Source organism: Mirounga angustirostris, unplaced genomic scaffold, assembly GCF_029215605.1.
Source record: "Mirounga angustirostris isolate CCGP_5_RB_7025 unplaced genomic scaffold, mMirAng1.0.hap1 SCAF_4, whole genome shotgun sequence".
Lineage (NCBI taxonomy): Eukaryota > Metazoa > Chordata > Mammalia > Carnivora > Phocidae > Mirounga > Mirounga angustirostris.
This window is the reverse complement of record NW_026991712.1, coordinates 172,081,517-172,105,052: the sequence shown is the minus strand read 5'-3', so window position 1 is coordinate 172,105,052 and position 23,536 is coordinate 172,081,517. Positions and strand designations below refer to the sequence as shown.

The 23,536-nt window shown below is 42.6% G+C and overlaps 1 protein-coding gene across 1 annotated transcript in view; it reads left to right on the top strand.

The window, feature by feature from the left end:
• The window catches only part of RCAN3 (RCAN family member 3), a 31,360-nt gene extending 16,732 nt beyond the window's left edge, over positions 1 to 14,628 (top strand). The window contains exons 3-5 of the mRNA XM_054513066.2: positions 11,614 to 11,791; positions 13,090 to 13,257; positions 14,322 to 14,628. Coding sequence (XP_054369041.1) covers positions 11,614 to 11,791; positions 13,090 to 13,257; positions 14,322 to 14,506 — 531 coding nt within the window. The 3' untranslated portion in view covers positions 14,507 to 14,628. The remainder of the gene's footprint in view (positions 1 to 11,613; positions 11,792 to 13,089; positions 13,258 to 14,321) is intronic.
• The last annotated feature ends 8,908 nt before the right edge of the window (positions 14,629 to 23,536 follow it).

Here is a 23,536-nt window from a genome sequence, read left to right as displayed (position 1 = left end):
GCTTCGCTGTCATGGTCTTAGACATCATGGGTTTACAGATGCCACCTTCTGGCTTGGTGCACAGACGCAGTGTCTGTTGAGCGCTGTACCAGCCACGGTTATTACAGGTCCTCGGGAGACCACGGTGAACAAGGTGCCAGCCCTTATGGAGCATAGGGAGAGGAAAATTAACACGCAAGCAAGTGAGTAAGCCATTCCGATAGAATATGTACTGTTTAGAAAATAAAACAGTAGAGGGATAGGGAGTGACTTGATGGGTGGTCTTTTTTAACGAGAGTGGTCAGGGCAGACCTGTCTGAAGAAGTGGCATTTGAGCTGAGACCTGAGAAACCTGAATGATGAGAAAGAACCAGTATAATACTGAGTCATCCTTGGCTTCCTATAATTTAATTGAAATTTATCCTACCATCATTCAAATAACTTTAATGTGTACATAGAGTCAAAATGCCTTCTAGTTTATCTTTATCAACATATAAAGGCATCTATCCTGCATCAAAGTTTTTTTTTCCCCCCAATAATCTCATTCCAGTTGGGAAGGATCTGCCATTCCCCAAATCAAGGCAGGACTCAAGGCTCTTAGATTCTGAGAAACAGCTGGATTACCCATGTGTGGATGTTCCTCATCTGTCCAAAGCAGGGCTCCCGTGGGTGCAGAGAACTCAGGAGTGAGCCAGCTCGAGAATGGGCACGTGTGTCACCACCACACTGCCTGGCCCAGAGCCCAGCTTTTGAGCTGGCTGCTCATTAAGTGTGTGCTGAATAAGACTGGGAGCATCATCTACGGGGTCGGGATACCAATACTCCCTAACATTTATGTTGAAGCTTCATAAACTAATTTCGGTAACCATGTCCTTTCTATTTTCCTAATCTGATTGACATTCCATTTTTACAAGTTTTATAGATGAGATAAGGGTAGCAGAACATGTCTAACATATGTATGTGTATGTATGTGTGTATATATATAAATAAGTAGATACACAATTAAAATATATTGGGAGTATGTACCAAAATATCTTTACTGGTTCGGGAGTACAAAGAACTTTTTTTTCCTGAACCGTTTTGAGGTTAAGTTGCCAACAATGATGGCCATCACCCCAATACTACAATATGTGTTTCCTGCAAACAAGGGCCTTCTCCTAGCAGAAAACACAAAATTCAGGAAAGTAACACTGGTATATTACACCCTTCTCATCCTCAGGCCCCCATTCAAGATTTGCCAGTTGTCTCAATAATGTCCTTTATATAAAAAAATCCAGTTCCTTTTGAAGCATTGCATTTAGAGGTCAGACGCCTTTAGTCTCCTTCAGTCTGGGAGGATTTCTAGTCTCCCCTGGTCTTTCTTGGTATTCACACTCAAAGATTATAGGCGTGTTATTTTACTGCACGTCTCTCCATTTGGGCTTGTGGGATGTTTGCTCGGGATTAGATTCAGGTTGTGCGTCTTTGGCAGGAATATCACAGAAGTGATGCTCTTGTCACTACGTCCCGTCAGGTGGTGACATTTGACCTACTCCCAACAAAATTCACTTGGAGCCCTGACTAAGGTGGTGTCTGCCAGGTGTGGCCACTGTCAAGTTACTCTCTTTCTCCTTGTAATTAATTATTTTGTGGGAGGTATTTGTAAATGTCCTATTTCCCCATCAGAGTTTTAACATAATCATTTACTTATACCTGTACAATTCATGATTTCCGATCTTCTTCCTTGGTCATTATTGCCTGTTAACTGTCATGACTGTGATTTGTCCCTGGTTCAGCCAGTGGTGGCCCCTTCAAGATGGCTTCTGTGTCTCTTTGACATATGCGCATCATTCTTTGAGTACACCTTAAACTCTCCAACACAACAAGATATTCCAGAATTATCTTGTACCTTGCCTGCCCCAGCCCTAGATCCAGCATTTCTCCAAGGAGCCCTGACTCCTTCCAGTGGAGAACTATTTAGAAACCAGGATATGCGTGCGAGTTAACTATCACTATCCCTGGGCATCTCGGTGGACATAGCAGGAAATATCTAGATACGTGCATATGTGTGTTACCAGTTATACTTCCAGCTCCAGTCTAGCACGAAAGAATTCATTTCTAGTTTTCTCCCGTTCCAAGTTTTTAACTCCTATTTGACAGAAAACTAGCTTCCATTATCTTATTATTTACTTATGCAGTCACTCTCTCTGCATATAACTGCCACCATCCACCGTCTTTCCCATGTGGATGCCCTCCTTACACTCCCTGTGTTCCAATGCCCTGCACCCAAACCCCCCACGTGAAAGTCCTCTGCACCCCACCCAGGTTCTGATAGTCCCACAGCGTCATCCTCACCCTGCTTGGGATCCAGTATGCTGTGCTGGGCCACCCTCCTACACAGACACATCCTGACCCCACTGGGGCACCACGACCCTACACTGGATTGCCTCCCTGCGCAGACCTCCCTCCTTACCCTTCTCCCTTCACTTGGGCTTCGACACCCTGTCAGCCTGTCCCTTTGCTGAGATACCTTCCCTCTTCCCCTGCTCTGGGCAGTCTTCCCACACAGGCACCCTCCTCAGCTCCCTAAGCTCCCACGCCCTGCGCTGGGCTGCCCCTCATGGGCACACTGTCCTAACCCTGTTGGGTTCTGGCGCCCAACCTGCCTCCCAGATGGCCTGCCTCCCAGATGGCCACCTTCTTCACCCCACTGGGACTCTGACACCCTGCTCAGGCCACTGCAGCTCCCTGCTCCCCATCAGCATGGACGTACCTACTTTACTTGGCTAAAAGCTTCTAGACTAAATGTTCAGCAAGAAGAAGGCTACCTTTTTCTTTTTAAAGAACAAATAACACACATAAGTTCCTTCCCATGGCTGTTTGCGACATTCTTTCAAGTTTACATTGTCTTTGGAAACATGGGTCTCTAACTTTCAAAATGATCTTCACCCTCTAATGTCCTTGAAGAAAACACCACCAGAAAACAAACTTGTACCCTGGAACAAATCACAGTCAGTATGTGGTCCTTGTTGTAGTCTCAGCACCTAGGGTAGGACCAGCCTTATTGAATGAGTGAGTGTGGATGAACAGCGAGGAAGAGTCTAGATGGAGGTCACATGGGCAAGCCTAAGGATGGAACATTCTTTTTTTTTTTTTTTAAAGATTTTATTTATTTATTTGAGAGAGACAATGAGAGAGAGAGAGCATGACAGGGGGGAGGGTCAGAGGGAGAAGCAGACTCCGATGCGGGACTCAATCCCGGGACTCCAGGATCATGACCTGAGCCGAAGGCAGTCGCTTAACCAACTGAGCCACCCAGGTGCCCAAGGATGGAACATTCTTGATCTTTGTGCATAACTGACCTCTATTAAAGAGAATCCTGTCTTTCTGCTTCACATTTTCCTTCTATACTTTAATAACTTCATATCAGCCATTTCCTTTTGTCCTAAATGGCTTTTCATTCCCCTGTGCTAGCTTGGCACCATGAATACATGCATAGCAAAGCATTTTCAAGGCCATCCCCAAACAGTTAATTTTAAGAAATAGCAAACAAAGCAAAAAGATTAATAAAGATTAAAAGCCAGGGAAATGAAAACTATGTATTTTTTCAATATAGAGAATTCTGCTATAACCACAAAAAAAAAAATTTCCTGCCATCCTCGCCCTCAACTCAAGTCCCATGTTCATAGTAGAATAACCCAAGTTCCTCAGGGTCATAACAGAGAAGCAGCGGTCTCTGCTTCGAAGGGTCAGGGGTCACAGGTCAGGGTCAGGCTCCGAAGATCCCGAGAAGATGGACACTGATGTCATTAATCAGTGGTGCACTGTGTCCCCCCGCACAGCTAGGTCTCCTGGGAGGGCATGTCCCCAGGTGACTGCTCCAGCAGTGTGGGGCATCTGAATCACTAAAGGACTCTCAGGAAGGGCGGATTCCACCCTTCCGGCAGCAGCCTTCACAGTATGGGCCGTCCGGTTCATGCCGTGTCATTGCCGTGTATTCACCTCTTTCTTGGGGAATCCACATCATAAAGAAGAGCAGCTATTTTTTTTTTTTTTAAGATTTTATTTATTTATTTGAGAGAGAGAGAACACATGAGAGGGGATAGGGTCAGAGGACAAAGCAGACTCCCTGCCGAGCAGGGAGCCCGATGCGGGACTCGATCCAGGGACTCCAGGATCATGACCTGAGCTGAAGGCAGTCGCCCAACCAACTGAGCCACCCAGGCACCCAAAGAGCAGCTATTTTTTGTGACCACGTAATAGCAAGTCGGCTGGTGGCAAAGCCCTGCCCTATTTCCGTCAGCAGCAGTAATAGTACCCACTGTTGTCCTTCTAAGAGCTGTGAGTATTCACTCTGTCCTCCACAATAACCCAGTGAAGTGGGTATTTTTATTGTCCTCAATGAACGGGTAAGGAAACTAGGCACAGCAGACGTAAGCAACCTGCCCAAGGTCACACAGCTACATAACAGAGCCAGGAGTCAAATCCAGGCAGTCTAGCTCTAGAGCTCCCTGTTACTTGAGAAGATAAATGGTTGGTAGAAGCCGTCAGACCTTCTTGAAGTTTTCTGTCCAGGTTGTGGATTCCTCCTGAGGTCTTCCTTTTGTGGTCTCATGTTTGAAGAAGGGAACAGTCTCTATTAACTGGATGAAGAGAGGAATATTTTACCCATGATAAAAGCTAATGAGCAGAGAGCTTCTGTTGCTCAGGAATGGATGGTATCTACTTGGGTCCTCCTCTCAGACAGAGGAAGGTTTGGTATGTTCATCAAAGCTAGTGCTCTATCACCAAAGTCACAGGAAAGAGACCACCGTGGTGATGAGCCGTCAGAGCACCCGTAGCCTGGCCCGTGCCATTCTCCTGACTCCGAGAAGCTTGAGGCTGGATATGAAGTTCAAGCCGAACCTGGGCTTCCCTAATCTTTTCTACTTCATCGATGGGGAGACCAGGAAAGAGAAAGTGAAGATTCAACTGGACATCTTGGAGAGCAGAGTCATGGGTTTCCTTGTGCGTTAATGTATGATCCTGACCTTGACCACTGAAGCCTGGGTACTTTGAAGAGCAGTCTGGATGCCTGACCCCGTTTCCCTTGTGCCTGGGGAAATTCACATGGTTTTCCAGAGAAGAACTCACTTGTGTGATTTTTCTCATCTCTGGTGTCTCGGATCAAAACAATGTTTAAGCTCCAGCACCTGGACAAGCTTACAAACCTGAAATGTTTCATGGGCCATCTTGAGTCTTTGGATTAGGTAATGCCCGGCAGTAACCGGACTGCCTCTGCAAGATGCCCAATAGCACAGTGCTCGGTGGGGCAGGAGAGGACATGCTGAGCAGGACAGAATTGTCTGCTTTTCTCCTTTATCTGCTCGCTCCACAGGTTTGTTCCATCCGCCCTTTCCTCCAGGGGGCCTTGCAGTCTGCTCCTCTGTCTTCTCTGCTCTTTTCAATGAACAGCCAACCTTTAGGCTAAAGAGAAAAGGCCATCACTGCTGCTGGGGGACTGTCAAGATCTGGGATCTCATTAGACATAGGGCCCCTGCCTGCCATCTAACCAGCTTCACTGTTAAGGCCACAATTAGGTGTGAGAGTGTGGTTGTGGATCTCTTTCCCCTCCTAGGGACAAACTGTTTTCTAGGTGTTTGGAAGCTGGTGATTGGCCACCTACCTGCTTGAACATGGCCTCTGCATCGGGCACACATCTTCTGGAAAGGCACAGTCACACACTCGCATCTTTCTCAACTAGCCATGGAAGAAAAAAAGTTTCTAGAACCAGGATGACTACTGGTGACTAAGGATGCGCTGTCCCAAGCGAAGATGGAAATAGTAGCCATGCTGTGCTCCTGGCCAGGTCAGGGGCTGACACTGGTGTGCAACGCTCTGGCCCTCACAGGCTGCACTCAGCAGTGGTGAGGGCTCAGGGGCCACTTCCACAGCTGGTCCACAGCTGGTCCATAGCTCATGCCAGTAGCCGCCTCCTCCCGTCCCCCATCTTATGTTCCCTCTTCTTCTTTTGTTTTTATTTTTTTAACATTTAAAAAAATTTTATTTATTTATTTGACAGAGAGAGACACAGCAAGAGAGGAAACAAGCAGGGGGAGTGGGAGAGGGAGAAGCAGGCCTCTCGTGGAGCAGGGAGCCCGATACGGGGCTCAATCCCAGGACCCTGGGATCATGACCTGAGGCGAAGGCAGATGCTTAATGACTGAGCCACCCAGGTGCCCCTCTTCTTTTGTTTTTAATTTGGTGATACTTGGCCTGCAGTAAAATGTACAGATCTTAACTGTGCAGTTTGGTCAGTTTTGACAGTCTCTACCCATGTAGTCGATACTCCCCCATCAAGAATATTTCCATCCCCACCCTAGTACCAGTTTGTAATTTGTCACCATCAAAAATGATTTATCATTGGTTTGACTACTTTTCTGGTACATGGTATAAGATTATCCTAGATTTGGGGGGGAAATCCTAGCCCTCTAAGAACTTATGTTCCAATAAGGCAGAGTATGTATCTGTAAACATATAAACCATTAAAACCTAAAAATCAATACTGAACAGATAGTCTCCCATATTCTCTTGAATTTTAATTCAGTTTCATGCCTCTTTCTGATCTGGAAAGGTACTGAAGGCAACATGAATGCTATGAGCGAACAGTTATAGAAGGTTTTTACATTTTCTGGGTCTTCTGCTCCCCTCTGGCACTTGTGAATGTAGGGCCCAGAACTATTACAAGTACTCAGATGATCAAAGTTTTAAATTCACCATGCCCAGGAGTTTGGGGGCTTTCTTCCTGGTAGTCAGCAGTGATGTTGAGGAGAACCAAAGGCACTTGCCTTTCCCCAGGTGGAAATGGAAGCCTCGTCTCTGACATCTGTGAACCTGCTGGAGAGATGGAATTTTCTATTTCGGATTTACAGACAGAGAATGTGAAAAATCTTTTGCCGTAGGACTCCAAAGATAATTTCACAGCTGAGTGGATTGAAGCATTGCTGCTTCTCAACAGTGAAAGTGTTCTTAACATGCAGACATGGTGGGTTCTTCAGGCTCTTATGTCCAAGGCAAAGGGGTGCAGCAAAATCATCTTCATAATTTATTCCTCAGTGAAATTGATAAGCCTCGCCTTCGCTGCTTTGGGATGGGGGATGGAGGATAGGGCAGTGGTGTTTCCAGAAAGGTCAAGAAATATACACCTAGCTGCTGCCCTCACCTCCCTGAAACCAACCTTCCCATAAGTCCTTTTCTACTCTTCTCCTCATGACTTTAGTCAGCTTGTTACCCAGCTGCAAAGTACTTTTCTGGAATTCCTAAGAAAGCTGTTGGTTACATGTCGTCTTTACATATTTTAGATGCAAAGTATTTGTAGTCCTTTTTACTGCTGACTAGTTGCATGTGTGACTTCAGCATACAAAGGCAACTTCTGGTCTATATTTTGTGGAAAACCTCTATAACAGGAAAAGCCTTGGGAATTGATTTTTAGGCACTATTAACTGTCTTATTCCTATAGATGTACTGCCCGAAGGGATACTAAGAGACTGCTAGAAAAAGAGAGTGGTCCATGGCGATTTGGATTTTCTGGGTCTTCCTTTTCTTGTCAGAAGCAAATGTGCAAGCATCACCCTTTAACAGGATGGTGTTCGTTTTAATATCGCTCAAGAATTCAGAAACATATAAAAGTGAATTCTCTATAAAACAATTTTAAGGAGAAAAGTAATAATTTTGTTTCAAATGAATTGTTTCTCGCCAGTTATTTTAAGCGCATGTCGATAGATTATGACCTCTCTGCAGTCGTCGGAACCCTTGTAGTGCTCACGCTGGGTTGTCAGGGGCAGCCTCAGGAATCCACCTGTTGGTACCTGTGGGTTCACAGGAGGGTGGAGCTACCAGCCAAGGGCTCTCACGTTGTTCCTCACAAGGAAATAGTGATCATTTTGCCTCCACGTTAATCCGTATTCTGTACTGCGCCTCACGGCGAGAAGTCACACATTTCTCAAACTGTGTTATGCTCCATGAAAATGGGAGAGAAAGAGAAGGGTCTAACAAAACTTAGAAGAAGCTTACTGATTGGCTTTTGCATGGCTTCGTTTTTGTATAATTCTGAATCCATTCACAGATATTTGAATTTAGAAGAGAGAGAACCATAGAACCCATGGCTATCACCTGCTTGTTACGTTCAGTTACAGTAGATTTCTGGAGTGAGAAAAAAAATGTCTTGAAAGGAAATAGGATGTAATTAGCAAGTAGCTGTTTAATTTGTGAGATAGTGTGTTATTGTAACTACAAAAAATTCATTGTTGTGGGAATTAGGAATAAATACATGGTCCTTTTACCCTCAGCAAGGGAAATTGTTTAACGTACAGATTGACAGAATACAAATATAAACCATGCTTAATTCGGTCTTCCCTACTTTCCATTTCCACTGCCTTCAGTATTGATCAATCCTTCCTTCCTTCCTTCCTTCCTTCCTTCCTTCCTAGGCTCCATGCTGGGCCTACTCATGAACACAGGGCTTGAACTCATGACCCTGAGATCATGACCTGAGTGGAGATCAAGAGTCGGATGCTTAGCTGACTGAGCCACCCAGGTGCCACATTTCTTAACTATCTCACGTGGGAATTTTAATACTCACTTAGTATTCAAAATGTGAGCATCCACCAAGAATTAAATGCAATGTAATTTCACAAAATCTCAATTCTAATTTTTTTAAAAAGTGACAAAGCCAACCATCTTTGAAATGGACTCTGAGGAAACTCTGAAATGTGCCTAGAAGTGTTAGTAATTATTAGTATTTAATATATTTACCTGTGCACATTTATTTTTAAGAACCGATGTGCTAGGTGAAAGTCCTTACTATATCTATAATACGTATTTTTCCATATTACTCTAATATGTAGAGAATATATAATAAATAAAAACAGACTTGATCTTAAAGTTCACCTTCCTTTGAAGCAACTTGTGATAAGTTGGAAGTCCAGCACTTAGCGTAAAGGTCTGACATGCAGTTGGTTGCTTAATATATATTTTTTAAATGAATGAGCAAAAATAATATAATTTTTAAGCAGATGATGTTTTCTGAATTATAAGGGATATTTGAACATTAAAAGAATATATATTTGATCACAAATCATTTTATATTTTGTCAAACTGAGAAGTGTTGCAAAGTGGTAGGAAAATATTCAAAGTGAGAAAAGTTAACAGATGATTTTTACTTCAGTATCAACAAATAGTTGAAGGATCTTCACAGAAACCAAAAACAAAGCTAATTTCCAGGTTCCTTTATTATGTTACTACTATTGGCAAGCCGAAGGAGTATTTCTTAAGGTATTGAGAATTTTCTTAGGTCTGTTTTGTTACATTTCATTTATTAAACTTTTGCATAAAAGTGACCAGTAAAGAGAATTTAATGTTGCTATTCTGGTAACTGAAATTAGCTTTTCTCATTATTCTAATTTATTAACAAATGGGAATAGGACCATTTTTTTTTTCTCAGCCTCATAAAATGACTCCCTCTTTCCTGCTCTATTTTATCCCAAAACATTTAGGATGTATACACACACACACACACACACAAAGTTTACTTTTTCCCAAACAATGATATTTTTGTGGAATGACATATTCCCAAATGAACCTTGAGAAAAAAGATCTCATTGTTTTGCCTTTGTAAAAGATGGACCATGGCTGGAGGATATAATGCATCTTTAGAGAAGGTGCTAAATGCACATTAGCATCTTTCATAGAAATTTTATCCAGGGGGTAAGTAGAAAAAAAAAGAGAAAAATCAGTTGAAAAGAAGGTAAAAAAAGAGAGACTATGAACACAGAAAATCTGAGAAAAGTAGATAAAGCAAGATGGTAGACATCCAAAAATATCAGTAATCACAACAATGGAATAAGTCCTCCAATTAAAAGCCAGTGATGTCAAAAGGGCACATTTATATAAAATGTTCCACTGAAGCTAGATCTCAGGGAACTCTGCCATTCCAGACAGAGCTGGGATATACAATTCTAGAAAATACAATCTAATGTAGAGTGATAGAAAAATGGTAGTGAAAAAAAAAAAAAATGGTAGTGGTTGCTGGTGGGGAGGGGGGCGCCTGATACATAAACATCATTTGTGCTGAGGAAAGACTTAAGTGTGAAAGGTAAAACCATAATACTTTGAGAAAGCAACCCAGGAGAACATCAATATGATCTCAGAGTATAGAAGGATTTCTTAAGACACAGAAAACACAGAAGGAAGAAAGTGATAAATTCAATAATATTCAGATTTAAAACTTCTATTTCTCAAGAAAAAGAAAAAAACCCCACAATGAAAAGAGCTGGGAAAAAATATTTAATGGCCATTTAATTGACAAAGAATTAGTATCTCTATGGAACTTACATGACTCAATAAAAAATGACAACCCTGTAGAAAAATGGACAAAAGATACAGGCATAACACATTTAGAGGAGTCCCAAATGGCCAATAAGCATGAAAAGAGGCTTAATCTTGGGACATCTGCGTGGCTCAGTTGGTTAAGTGCCTGCCTTCAGCTCAGGTCATGATCCCAGGGTCCTGGGATCGAGCCCCACATTGGGCTCCCTGCTCAGCCTGCTTCTCCCTCTGCCCCTCCCCCTGCTCGTGCTCTCTCTCTCTCTCTCCCTCTCTCTCACTCTCAAATAAATAAAATCTTAAAGAAAAAAAAAGAGGCTCAACCTCATTATTTAGAGAAATGTGAGTGATAGCCAAACTTCAGAGCCCATTTCATAGTCTCTATCTCCCACTGATAAAAAGTCTGTATCAAGCGTTGGCAAAGATAGGAAGCAACTAGAACATGTATCTGCTGGTAGAGAGTAAACTGGTACAAACGCTTTGGGAAACTATTGGTCATTATCTCCTCAAGTTAAAGATGTGCCAACTCTAAGGCCCAGGAATTCCACTTATAGGTATGTCCAGTCAGAGAAACTCATGCATTTGGTTGCCAAGAGATGTGCGCAAGAATGTTCATAGCACCACTGTAGTAGAAAATACGAGGCGGTCCAGATTCCAACGGCACTAGATAAATCACAGTATGGCTGTACCGTGGAATAGTCTGTAGCAGCAGGAAGGAATGACTTACAGCAACAAGGAAGAATCTTAGGAACAAAATGTAGGGAAGAAAGCTTACAAAAAGTTAACCGAAGAATACATGCAATGTGATTAAGCCTTTAGGGATACAAATAAATGTAAAACTCTACAGAAAAGCAAGGGAATAATAAGCACAAAACCCAGAAATGGTTGCTTTGAAGGAAGATAGAGATGGGATGGGAGAAACAAGGCTGGTACACTGGGGCCTTGAAAATGGTACAGCGTTCTTGTTCTGTGATTGGGCATGTTTGTATCTCTGTTTGTATCCTACATTTATTTCACAATACTTTACATTTATTCATTTTGCAATTTGAACCTATACCATGCTTAATAACGTTAATTACTTTTAAAGTAAGTGCAAGTTGCAGAATTTAGCATATGACAATGGTTACCTGTTCTTGTACCACCTGCAAGTTAAGTACTCTTTTTTGGAAAAACGGTAAATCATGAGTTCCATCCCGTTACTGATGTTTAATGATCTAAATTTCCTTTGGCTAAAGGTTTCCTTTCTCCCCCCGCCCCGCCCGCCCCCCTGCCCTGCTGCTCCTCAATTTTTAGGAGAGATTTGAAACACTTTTCACTGTCTACGACGACCAAGCGACCTTTCAGTTGTTTAAGAGCTTTAGGAGAGTCAGAGTAAATTTCAGCAAACCCGAAGCAGCTGCAAGAGCACGAATAGAGCTCAACGAGAGGGACTTCAACGGGAAGAAGCTGAAGCTGTATTTTGCCCAGGTACCTCGTGAGGCTGTTCTCGCAACCTCTTTTCCTCCATCCCGAAACACTGTCACTCCTCCATTTTCCTGATGAGCATATCAGCAGTCTTTGAAATAAACAGTCCTAATCAGGAAGTGATACAAAAACGTTTTTCCTTTATTTTACAGATACATAAATATTAAGGATATTTGCGCCCCCCCCCCCACTTTGTTTTACTCATGCTAAACATTAAAGGAATTCATCTTTCTGGCAGCTTTTCTCACCTGGGGTTCCATGAGGGTGAAGTCCTCACACCTTAAGATCAGTGAATTGACTTTCCTCCTGTGCGTCTAGAATCTGGCATTCGGGATGTGACAGCCTTGGGAGAATTGAGAAAATAGATGCTAAAGTCGTTTCTGTGTTCTGGGATTCAGGAGACACCCCACTGAAAATGGCTGCCAGCCTGGGGCTGACCGGGGAGGTGGCGCGGCACTGCAGAGAGGTTGGCCCAGGCTTTGCAATTGCAGAGGAGCCTGTTGGTTACCAAGAATCAGCTATGCTTATTATTCTTTTTTTTTTTTTTTTAAAGATTTTATTTATTTATTTGAGACAGAGAGAATGAGAGACAGAGCATGAGAGGGAGGAGGGTCAGAGGGAGAAGCAGACTCCCCGCCGAGCAGGGAGCCCGATGTGGGACTCGATCCCGGGACTCCAGGATCATGACCTGAGCCGAAGGCAGTCGCTTAACCAACTGAGCCACCCAGGCGCCCCTATGCTTATTATTCTCATCCTGCCTGGGTAGCACTTGCAAACCAATTTCTCCTCAGAAGAATTGAGGACATAAAGGCATTAGACCTCTACTTATTTATTAAGTGCGCCAACAAAGTGTTTTGGTCTTAGCTTTCAAACTGAAAAAAAGGGGTTTGTTTGTTGCCTCATGCTCCAAATGAAAATGTAAATGAAAGTTGTCAGGATGTTTCTTGGTGGAGCTATGGAGACGTTATAACCTAATCTCTTCTAAAACTGGAATTCAGAAAAAGACATAGATAAGTACAATCGGAATTCAGGTTTATTACCATTCATTGTTTGTTCGTCTCCTTAGCGGTTCATGTTGTCATTTAGTGGTCATTTATTGGGCACCCGGGGCGCGTGGGCTCTGTGCCATGCACCGTGCACTTGGCCGTGAACCACACAGACCCAGCTGCTGCCGCTGGGAGTTACAGGCTGCCGAGGAGAAATCTTTCCTTTTCTCCAAAGAGGTATAACGGTTAGCCTCACGATGAAAATGAACAAACAGTCCAGTCACAGGCTGGTTTTGAGCATCTCCTTGCCCGCAGGTACAGATGTCCAGTGAAACCGGGGACAAGTCCTATTTACTGCCCCCGCAGCCGGTCAAACAGTTCCTCATCTCCCCTCCCGCCTCGCCGCCTGTGGGGTGGAAGCAGGGGGAAGACGGAATGCCTGTTATAAACTATGACTTACTCTGTGCGGTTTCCAAACTGGGACCAGGTAACAAACTCTTTCCTAATTTTTTTTCCCAAGAAACTTTTGTATTAAAGACCATATTCCGCGATCTGCGTTCTAGCCAACCAGTGGCAACATGATCAGAGTGGAGGACAAAGTCACACAAACCTGGGTTCCAACTCTAGTGTTTGCTAACTTTTAAGTCATCTCTACACCCAATGTGGGGATCCAACCCACAACCCTGAGACCAAGAGTCGCATGCTCCACAGACTGAGCCAGCCAGGTACCCTGCTAACTTTGTGATCTTGAGCAAGTTACTTAGCTTCAGTTTCTGAGCCCATTTTCTCATCTAAAATAGCGATCATAATAGCTACCTTTCAGTGTGGTTAATAAGGATTAAATGATACATACTTGATACTCAATAAACATAACCTCAATTCTAACTGCTGCACATCCTCCTAGTACATAACAGGCCCTCAGTGAATGTTAGTTACCTTCTCCCCCGTCCCATCAAAGTACCAGACAGACTTCTACATTGAATACTTCTTTCAAGGAATTGATGGCAATACTATATTATTCCTTCCAAATTCTTCTCTTACTGTTCATTTCTTTTTTTTCTTCTCTTTGATTTCTTTCATCCCTTTAAAATAATCTAGGAAATCAGTGCCCGGCTGGTTCACACTAGTTGTCCACCTACAGTAATGTTACATCTCTTAGAAAGGGATACAAGAGGCATTTTGAAGGGAGGTGGCTTGGTGGTGTTTTTAGACATTAGAGCAGGGCGCATGTGTGAGGTCCTGTAATAAAGAGGTTGCTGCCTGGAACCTTACAGGTGTCTCCCGAGGAAAAACTGAAACCATTCTGAAGTTAAACAGGTTCACTCATACTGTCCATAGAACAGTCATTAGCATTTCCATTTTAACTCCTGAGACCTCAGTCCTCCCCACCAGCTAATTTCTTCAAAGGGCAAAACTGTGTAAGAACCTTAAAGGCGAAAGCGAGGTAAAGTGCTCTGACATAGGATCTAAAAGCCAATAATTGGCAATTAAAATAAGAGTAGAACAAAGTTTCAAGAGACAAACTCCTCTTTCTGCTGCTTACCTCCCCAGGAGAGAAATACGAGCTCCATGCTGGAACGGAGTCGACGCCAAGCGTGGTGGTTCATGTCTGCGAAAGTGAAACTGAAGAGGAAGAAGAAACAAAAAACCCCAAACAGAAAATTACCCAGACGAGGCGCCCCGAGCCTCCAGCCGCAGCACTGAGTGAGCCCCAGACCTTCGATGGGGCACTGTGAGGCCTCTGGCTGGTGCCAGGCAGCTGCCCCCTGGGGGCTCCGCACTGGAGGTCCCTGCCCTTCTGGCGCACCGCGGCTCGGCGTGTGGGGGTGAGGCTGGGGGCGTGTGTGTGTGGGTGAGGCTGGGGGCGTGTGTGTGGGGGGTGAGACGGGGGGCTTCGGGGGGTGAGGCTGGGGGCGTGTGTGTGGGGGGTGAGACTGGGGGCTTCGGGGGGTGAGGCTGGGGGTGTGTGTGTGGGGGGTGAGGCTGGGGGCTTGTGTGGGTGAGGCTGGGGGCGTGGGGGAGTGAGGCTGGGGGCGAGTGTGTGGGGGGTAAGGCTGGGGGCTTGTGTGGGTGAGGCTGGGGGCGTGGGGGAGTAAGGCTGGGGGCGAGTGTGTGGGGGGTGAGGCTGGGGGCTTGTGTGGGTGAGGCTGGGGGCGTGGGGGAGTGAGGCTGGGGGCGAGTGTGTGGGGGGTGAGGCTGGGGGCTTGTGTGGGTGAGGCTGGGGGCGTGGGGGAGTGAGGCTGGGGGCGAGTGTGTGGGGGGTGAGGCTGGGGGCTTGTGTGGGTGAGGCTGGGGGCGTGGGGGAGTGAGGCTGGGGGCGTGTGTGTGGGGGGTGAGGCTGGGGGCGCGTGTGTGGGGGGTGAGGCTGGGGGCGTGTGTGGATGAGGCTGTGTGTTGGCACCACACCCGGCTGCGGACATGGAGATAGAGAGTAGCAGCTGATTTTACCTGTTCAAAATTTTAACAGCTATTCTGAACAGCACTTTAAACGAAAGGATCAGCCCCCAACATATTGCAACTCTTGACCATTTTTAAGCAGTAGCAAATTAGGAGATTTGTCTGATTCCTGGCTCCCTCCAGCACTGTTCATTTCCCTGACTCCATGTAGCATGGCCCCCCCAAAACTAAAGCTATAGTCCCTCGAGTGCAGTACCATTTCTATGAACTCAAAAATAGTCTCACAATTTTAATAATCTAATGTGGGTATTTGGTAATGGTATAATAGCTTCCAGCTAATCTATTGATCAAAGGTGGTTATTCCACATAGGTGAAATTTTTGGCACGAGAAGAGATCTGAAATCTAGAATAATTCATAGAGAATCATTTTTCTCCAGTCGTTTTTTTCTTTAGCTTTGGGGAGGAAAAGCCAAATTCACTTTGACCATTGGACTCAAGTGGCACAAATCTGTGTGCATGTTACTCTCTTCCCTGTTACTCTTGCTTGAAAGAGGAAAGTGCCGTTCGGACCACTGTCCCTGATGCGTCGTCCCTCCCAGAGAACTGCTACTTTGGAAGCGGGACATGCCACCCAAGTTTGACTGATTATGACCTCAGGGGGCCATGGCGGTCTGCCATCTGTGACCGTGTGCTAAGCCCGTGGCATCCCCAACTGTCCTCAGCCACCGGTTGGGTTTTTTAATGTTATACATCCGTGTGTCATTCAGAGACTGCAAATTGGAAAAGGTAATGATAAGATTTTCAGAAGACCATTTTTTTAAATTGTCTCTTTAAACATTTTCCAGTTTGCTCTGAAAGAAAAGGCACGCATATTCTTTTTCTATGAATCAGGGAAAGATGGGGGACATCAAGATCATTCCATTCGTCAGACTTTGTTTTTGGTGCAATATTTTACCCTGGCTGACAGTTGGCATTTTCCCCTAAAACAGAACTGTTTCTTACTGGTGTTTCAGGAGTGGATAGTTGAAGCTCCTAAAGCAGAAACAAGCATCTTTTTACCTTTCTGTGGCCTGCTCAGACTTGGCAGTCCCTTTATAGAAAAGTCTCGTAACGAAGAAAACTTTGCTTTGGTCACCGTCCTGTCTTCTCTGTATGTCACGTGTTTGGAGCTCCGTGGTATGTGTGCAATGGGGCTGCACACAGGAGTTTGGACTGATAAACCAATGCAGCTGCCACTACCCAGAAGGAAGAATACAGAAATTCATGCCATGGTGTCCGTATATTTTTGGTAGCATGTTTCGTGGTTTAGAGGTTCTTATTATGGTAGGTTTTATTTCTGAGGACTTAAACCATGTTGCCAAAAAAAAGTTTTATATTTTTTCTTGCCCTCAAATACTCTGAGATGATAAGCTGTCCTATTTATATGTGTCTACCCGGGCTCATTCTCAATATAAATTCAGTTGAGATTTGTGATTCCATAAGCAGTTTATTAAATTCAGATCATCATTTGGCAGTTTAACTGACAGCCACTTAATAAATTTACTTTGCACTCCAAATTCACCATTTTGCCAGTGTTTGATCTTCTCTGGCTGCAGTAACTTATCATTTGCAGAATGGACCTTGTTAAGTCAGGAAATGTATGTATTTTCAACAGTTGAGAATTTTAAAATTTCCTTTTAGGTAATATTTATTAACTAATTATCTAAGTGATCAAAATCCATAATGTTTTGTTATTTGGCTTGGCTTTCATGGTCTTCTTTCCAATTAAAGAATAGTCTATTCCTAACTTACATAACCTGTTTTTAAAGTCAAGCAGTGCAAATATTTCTTTTCTCTGTATTTATTTTTTTGAGAGTATTGAATAAGTTGAAGAAAAACTTAAACCAAAATAAATATATATTAAATACAAAATATACATTATTTAATATGTACACATATTAAAGTTTTCTGAATGGAGAACATTAATATTTTCATTCTTTCCATAAGGTGAACTCTAAAAGAAAAATGCCCATTAACTTTTAAATATGGTGAAATCAACCAGTATCTCAACAAGTATTAGGGTCTCTGTCCTTTCTTGGCTATTTTATATCCAGCTCATGTAACCATCTTGTAAGAGATGAGTCTCATGTACTTTTTTAAAGTTCCTTTTAATAAGTTCAGCTACATTTTCTTTTTGGAAATTGAGTTATTACTTAGATTTAACTCTGATAGTATAGTAGCCTTGCTCTCTTTAGAAATCGTAGCTTCATCTCAGGAATCAAATTCATTAAAGCATCGTGAGGAAAGAAGATGATGCTTTGTGTTAGGAAAAAAGCATTTGTGAAGGATAAGAAAATCCTAACACTTTATAATAAGGATAGTCAACAGAACCTGCAGTGCAGTGGTGCATTGGCTCCTATGTTCTAGGCTCTTTCGACATACCTGCCTGACGCAACTGGAAATAAACCCATTTAAAAAGTGCGCTCGTGTGAGCATCAACTAGTTGAAGGTGCTAAGAGACAGAATCAGTAAAAACAGTTCCATTGCCTTGGGGCGCTGAACATCAGGAGGAGAGCACACTCATCTTACATTTTGCTTCTTCATACTTTATACACTAAACCTAGCCACAGAATTGAGAGCCCAGGAAGTTTTACATTCACCATAAAGGCTTAAATAGAACATGGTATGTTCGAATCAGAGCTGCCAGGAGACAGGGCAGGATCAGCACCGTCCTTCTTCTAGAATACGGGCCTTTTGTTTCCCCACTCACAGCCACTCTATCTCTTCAGAACGTTGTGACAGAAAGCGAAGACCTTAGATTTCCTCAGAATCTCAGTCATAGTGCCGAAGGCGACTTTGGGAATGACGTAGTCTACTCCTCATGTGACACAGATGAGAAAACAGAGATGACACGTCTTATTTCGAAGGCCACGGGGACTAGATTGGCATTCCCAACTCCCGCGCCGGGCGTTTTCTCCTTTATAGACAGACAAAAAAGGGGAAAAGAATTAGAGACATCTGGTGAAGGCAGTGACTCAGTCTTGTGAATGAAACCGATGTTCCACGTTTTGTGTTTTTGTTAGCGTTTTACTGTTGGGATTGGAATCTACTTAAATAATGTTATTTTGGTAGCCAGCGGTTGTGTTGACATTTTATGTGGGCTTTCATAGGTTTTAGTAGTAATGAGATCAAATTACAAACAGTCATACTTGAGATGTGATTCTAATGAAGCAGCATGAGATCTCCCTGGATTTGGAAATAGCTTGCAGTGGAACGACACCATCACTCAGTGCTTGTAAAATGGAGCTCTGGTAAAGACTGAAGACTGACTTATATAGGCTCTTTTACAGACCATAGCTTTATTCTTAAAGGGGAAGATCTCAGACATAATTAAGCAGTGGAAAATGTATGAAATTCTTTGGTGCATCAGAGTTCCCTGTCTGTGGGTAGCTCTCTTTGCTCTGGAGTCCTAGGCTTTGGTCAGCCTTCCTTTGCCCACTCACTGTGCTCCTTTTCTACACACGTGCATTTACATCCTCCTGTACAAAAGCAAATTATTTATAAATGTGACAGAATAATGGAACAAAAGATGAGGGAATTAGTTGCCTCCTAGCTGGGGAGGGAAGTCCATTGTTAAAGAAGCTCACTTTTTAAAAAGTAAACGTAAAGAATAAGGTTTATGAACCCTGTTCAGCAACTTAGTAAATACTCATTTATTTTATAACCTCCCCTTGGGGAATGGGTCCGCCAGATGCCATTGTTGTCTCTACCCAGGAATCAGGGGAAAATGTTAGTAACTTGAAGGGCGTTGTTATTAATACCAAATACACAAGCAACAAAGCAACAGAAGATTGTAATAACTGCTAGGTTTTACTGGCCAAAAAGATTATAAAAATGGTCATTTTCAAAATAGACGTTTCCAGCCAAGGTTAAGAAGAACTGATGTGGGGCTGAGTCGAAGTGTCTCTGTTCATTTAAGTAAAAGCGTAAGGACCTTTTACTAAATTAGGCATGCGTGGTCTATCTTGTGAACTGTGTTTCCTTTTGAAGCAAAACCATGTCCCGCAGACTCCTGGGAGTTCCTGCATAGCTTTGGCTGAATGTTCATTCTCGTCATGTGGAAAATCTCTATCTATGCAGAGAATACGTGTTTCTCCGTACTGTTTTCTATGTAGTCCCCAGTCTTCCTAACCCACACTAGGGACTGAGGAGAGTCAAGGTGGCTAATGCTGTTGCTACCATCCTCTTCCCGCTCCTTCTCCCCTGAGGTGGGGGCCCCAGAGGGGAGCCATCTACGTTTCTGCTGTATCGTGCATGTCCTCCAACTTGAAGAAAAGTTTTTCACTCATTTCACTTCTCTCTTCATTGAACTCCAGGAGGTGAATTTATAATTTTATCTGAACATGTTTGTGATCTTGTGTTATATTCTGGGGAACATTACTTTTCTAGTACTATAAATTGTAGTGAATATTCATTGTACTTTGAAAACCTGGTCAGTAATTTATATATATATATGTATTCTGTATTTTAGTGTGCCTGATGTGACAATCCATAGTTTGTAGTAGTTTGTTATTTGTCAACTTTGGCTCTCCTGTATTTTTAGGACATTTAAATGCTCCTTGTCCTCTCAAAGTGACAAAAGCAGAATGTAATGTTTTTTGGAATCCTTGTGATTACTTGTAACAAGTTTTGTTTTTAAAGCTAATAAAAATAAAATTAGGGGTTTTTAAAAAATCAATCCGTTGAATTGAGTTCTTTGTAGTATTTTTGATAAATATCATTTACATTTAGGTAATAGCACAAAAAAGACAGAAAAGTGAACTGCGATGTTTGTTCCTTTAGCTAGAGTCCAGTTGAGCGTTAATACGGACCGGCGTCAGAGCTGGAGGTGGTGACTCACTGCCGACTCTGGAAATAGCCACAATGGTTTGAGTTTTTTATCAAGAAAAGTCTCTACCCTGGTTTATCCTCAGTTAAAAATGATTCATTCCAGGGGCGCCTGGGTGGCTCAGTCGGTTAAGCGGCTGCCTTCGGCTCAGGTCATGATCCCAGGGTCCTGGGATCAAGCCCTGCATCAGGCTTCCTGCTCAGCGGAGAGCCTGCTTCTCCCTCTCCCTCTGCCTGCGGCTCTGCCTACTTGTGCTCTCTCTCTCTGTGTCAAATAAATAAATAAAATCTTAAAAAAAAAAAAAAAAGATTCATTCCAGGTAAAGGCTTATGTTCTCTCTTGGTTTAAAAAAAATCTCCAAATCCAAATATCAAAGCTAAAAATGACTGTAAAGTTTATCTAGTGTAGTGATTTTTTTAAAATATATACCTATTTTCAAGCCATAGAACTCTATTCTTTGTTCAGTGAAATCTTACATAAAGTTTAATGTACTTTACCAACAAGAAGGTAAGCAGCTGTTCCCTTTGAAGGGGGTAAGGGAACAGTGGGGACCCAGAGGGTATCCTCCAACCCCCAGCCCCTGTGAGAGCTCAGCACAGTTCCAAGCACCCTCCACATCCCCACACGCGGCTTTACAAGTAAATGGTCCAGGAGGCATTGTGAAATTCACACATCTGGATGGTAGCTAACCAGGGACTAGAAACATAGTTTCCCGCCTCCATCCCAGGTGGACCCTGCTCCACTACTCTGTTAAACTTTAATTTTTCAGGAGAAAAGTAGTAGGATTCAAAGGTTCTTAGAATCGCCAGTGTTTTGTTTGTTTCAGTAACACTAAAGCAGAGCAACTGGGGACATTTCTCCTTTAACAGATGCTTTTCCAAGATGTGTTCCTTGGCGCTCCCTCCAGGGGGAGCTGGGCTCCCAGTCACTGGGGCCTTGCGCCCCGCGTCAAGCCCAGTTGCTTTCCTGGTGCAGAATGGTCTTGGCATGAGATTGCACTTCAGCAGAGGATTCCTGGGCTGAAACAGCAAGTTGTAGAACCACTGCACATAACCTGAGGATAAAGTGATTTTTTAAATGAAGAATAGAAAATACAAGAATAAAGGCTTAAGTAATTTGCCTCATTAAAATAGGCTGACTTAAACATTAAATTCAACAGTGTATGTGTCAGAGGCCAATTATCACCAAGACACATGTTGAACTGGATAGCAGGACTGAGCAGAAATTCCCTCTGCCTTCTCTGAACACATCACAGTATGGTTCGAATCTAGAAGGAGAAAGGATTAAAATTCTTATACACATGGGCAACATCTCAAATCTTGCCAAACTTCCCCCAGTCTTCGGAGACATAGAAGGTGTAAATATAAGTAATTTGTAGGGTAGGTATTTTGATAGTAATGTTATTTGGGAAAAGCTTGTGGTCGAAATGTTTGGAAAAGTTGAACAGTTTCTGTATTGCAGTGCTCCTAGGACCTTCTTAATTTGTGCATTCTGCGTCTCCAAAAGGATATACTGTGTTTATCAAATCTAATTAGCTATGGAGCCCTTTTGTCCAGAAGCATTTTATTGTACTGCTCCTCGAGGAATTTAGAGAAACATTCTACTAAAATCTTGGGGCCTGATTAAAGGATAGGTCTGTGAATTAAAATTTCTTTATTTCTCTAACCAAGAGAACTGTAAGATTGGGCATCAGAAGGAGCCTTCCTGATTTAATGAATGGGAAAACCAAGTTGATAAAACTATTAGAATCTATAAAAGCTCAGCAACATTGCCAAACACAAGAATAACTTAGAAAAATCAGTAGCATTTCCTTATACCATCAATGACCAAAATACAAGAAGCAATAAGCTAACACTCATAATTGCAACAAAACATCAGCATAAACAAACTTTCAAATTCTAATAAGGACTTGGATAATTTAAGTACACACTTTTAAAGGGGATAACTTCATATTTTAGGAATGTCAAAGTTTTTCCAAATTATAAATGCATTGGAATCTGTCAATATTCCGGCTATATTTTTATAATACACTCATTAAACTTATTCTAAAACTTGGATGGAAGAATAAAGAAATAAGTCGTTAAGAAACCTTAGAAAGAAAAAAGATGGAGGACTTGTCCTGCCAAATACTAAGACAACCTACAAACTTACATGAGTTTAATGCAAGAAAAATCAAATTTTTTAAAAAAAGAGTAGAGACCCCTGTGTCTACACGAGAAAGTTAATGTACAATAAAGAGCCATCATAAATAAATAGAGAAAGCCTACACTGTCTAGCCGATGGTGTTGGGAAAAAGGGCTTAGTATATGTAAGTCAAAGAAACTTGGTTCCCCATCAAACACTGCATACAGAGATGGATTCCAAGATGGGTTAAAGACTGGAATATGAAATGTAAAACTATAGAGTTAATAGAATGGTTTGTAGGAGAATACCTTTGTGACCTAGAGGAAGAGAAAGATTTGATAAACCTTTAAAAAGCATAGACTATATGGTAATAATTTGATTACATCAAAATGAACAATTTAGAGTCAATAAAGACTGCCATGGACAATGTTGACAAACAACAGGGAGAAGATATTTTGCAATCTTAATATGGGATAAAAAACTATAATATGGGGCGCCTGGGGGGCTCAGTCATTAAGCATCTGCCTTCGCCTCAGGTCATGATCCCAGTGTCCTGGGATCGAGCCCCCACTGGGCTCCCTGCTCCGCAGGAAGCCTGCTTCTCCCTCTCCCACTCCCCCTGCTTGTGTTCCCTCTCTCTCTGTCTCTCTCTCTGTCAAATAAATAAAAATTTTAAAATCTTTAAAAAAAATAAATAAATAACCTATAATATATGAGGTAGTTTGGCAAATCCAAAGGAAAAGCAGCCCAATAGGAAAATGGGTTTAAGGATATGAACAGCAATTGACAGAAAAGTAAAGTTAGCCTGCAAGAGACATTCAAGCCCAGTAATCTGATTAGTGTAATTAATGCAACAAGATGCCACGTTATACCTATTAGACTCTCAAAAATGGAAAAAGCAAATAATGCCCAGTATAGCCAAAAGGTGGGGATAAAGGACACCTGATGTAACACAGTGGGAATGTAGACTGGTTTAGTTACTATCCGGCAGTACTTAATCATATCAGTAAGAACGAAATCTCTGACTCAGCAGCTCTGCTCCTGGAGTGTGTATATATATATCCCAAGGATATCCCAAAGGTATTCTCAGACAGGTCCATCAGGAGACATGATGAGAATGTTTATTGCACCATTATTTAAGGAAGCAAGCTGGTGTCCCCTCCTGGGAAACTGACAGTATGGAGAACTATGCAACAGAGTAGCCATATACCCAGCTACATGGATGGATCTTAAAAATAGACCCAAGTGACAAAAGTAATCAGTGAGATGTGTGTAACACTTGCGTTACATAAAATACATAGCAGTGCATTGTGCAAGAATATACAAATAAGATATACATTACACACATATATACATACATAAGAGGCATCTTATATGG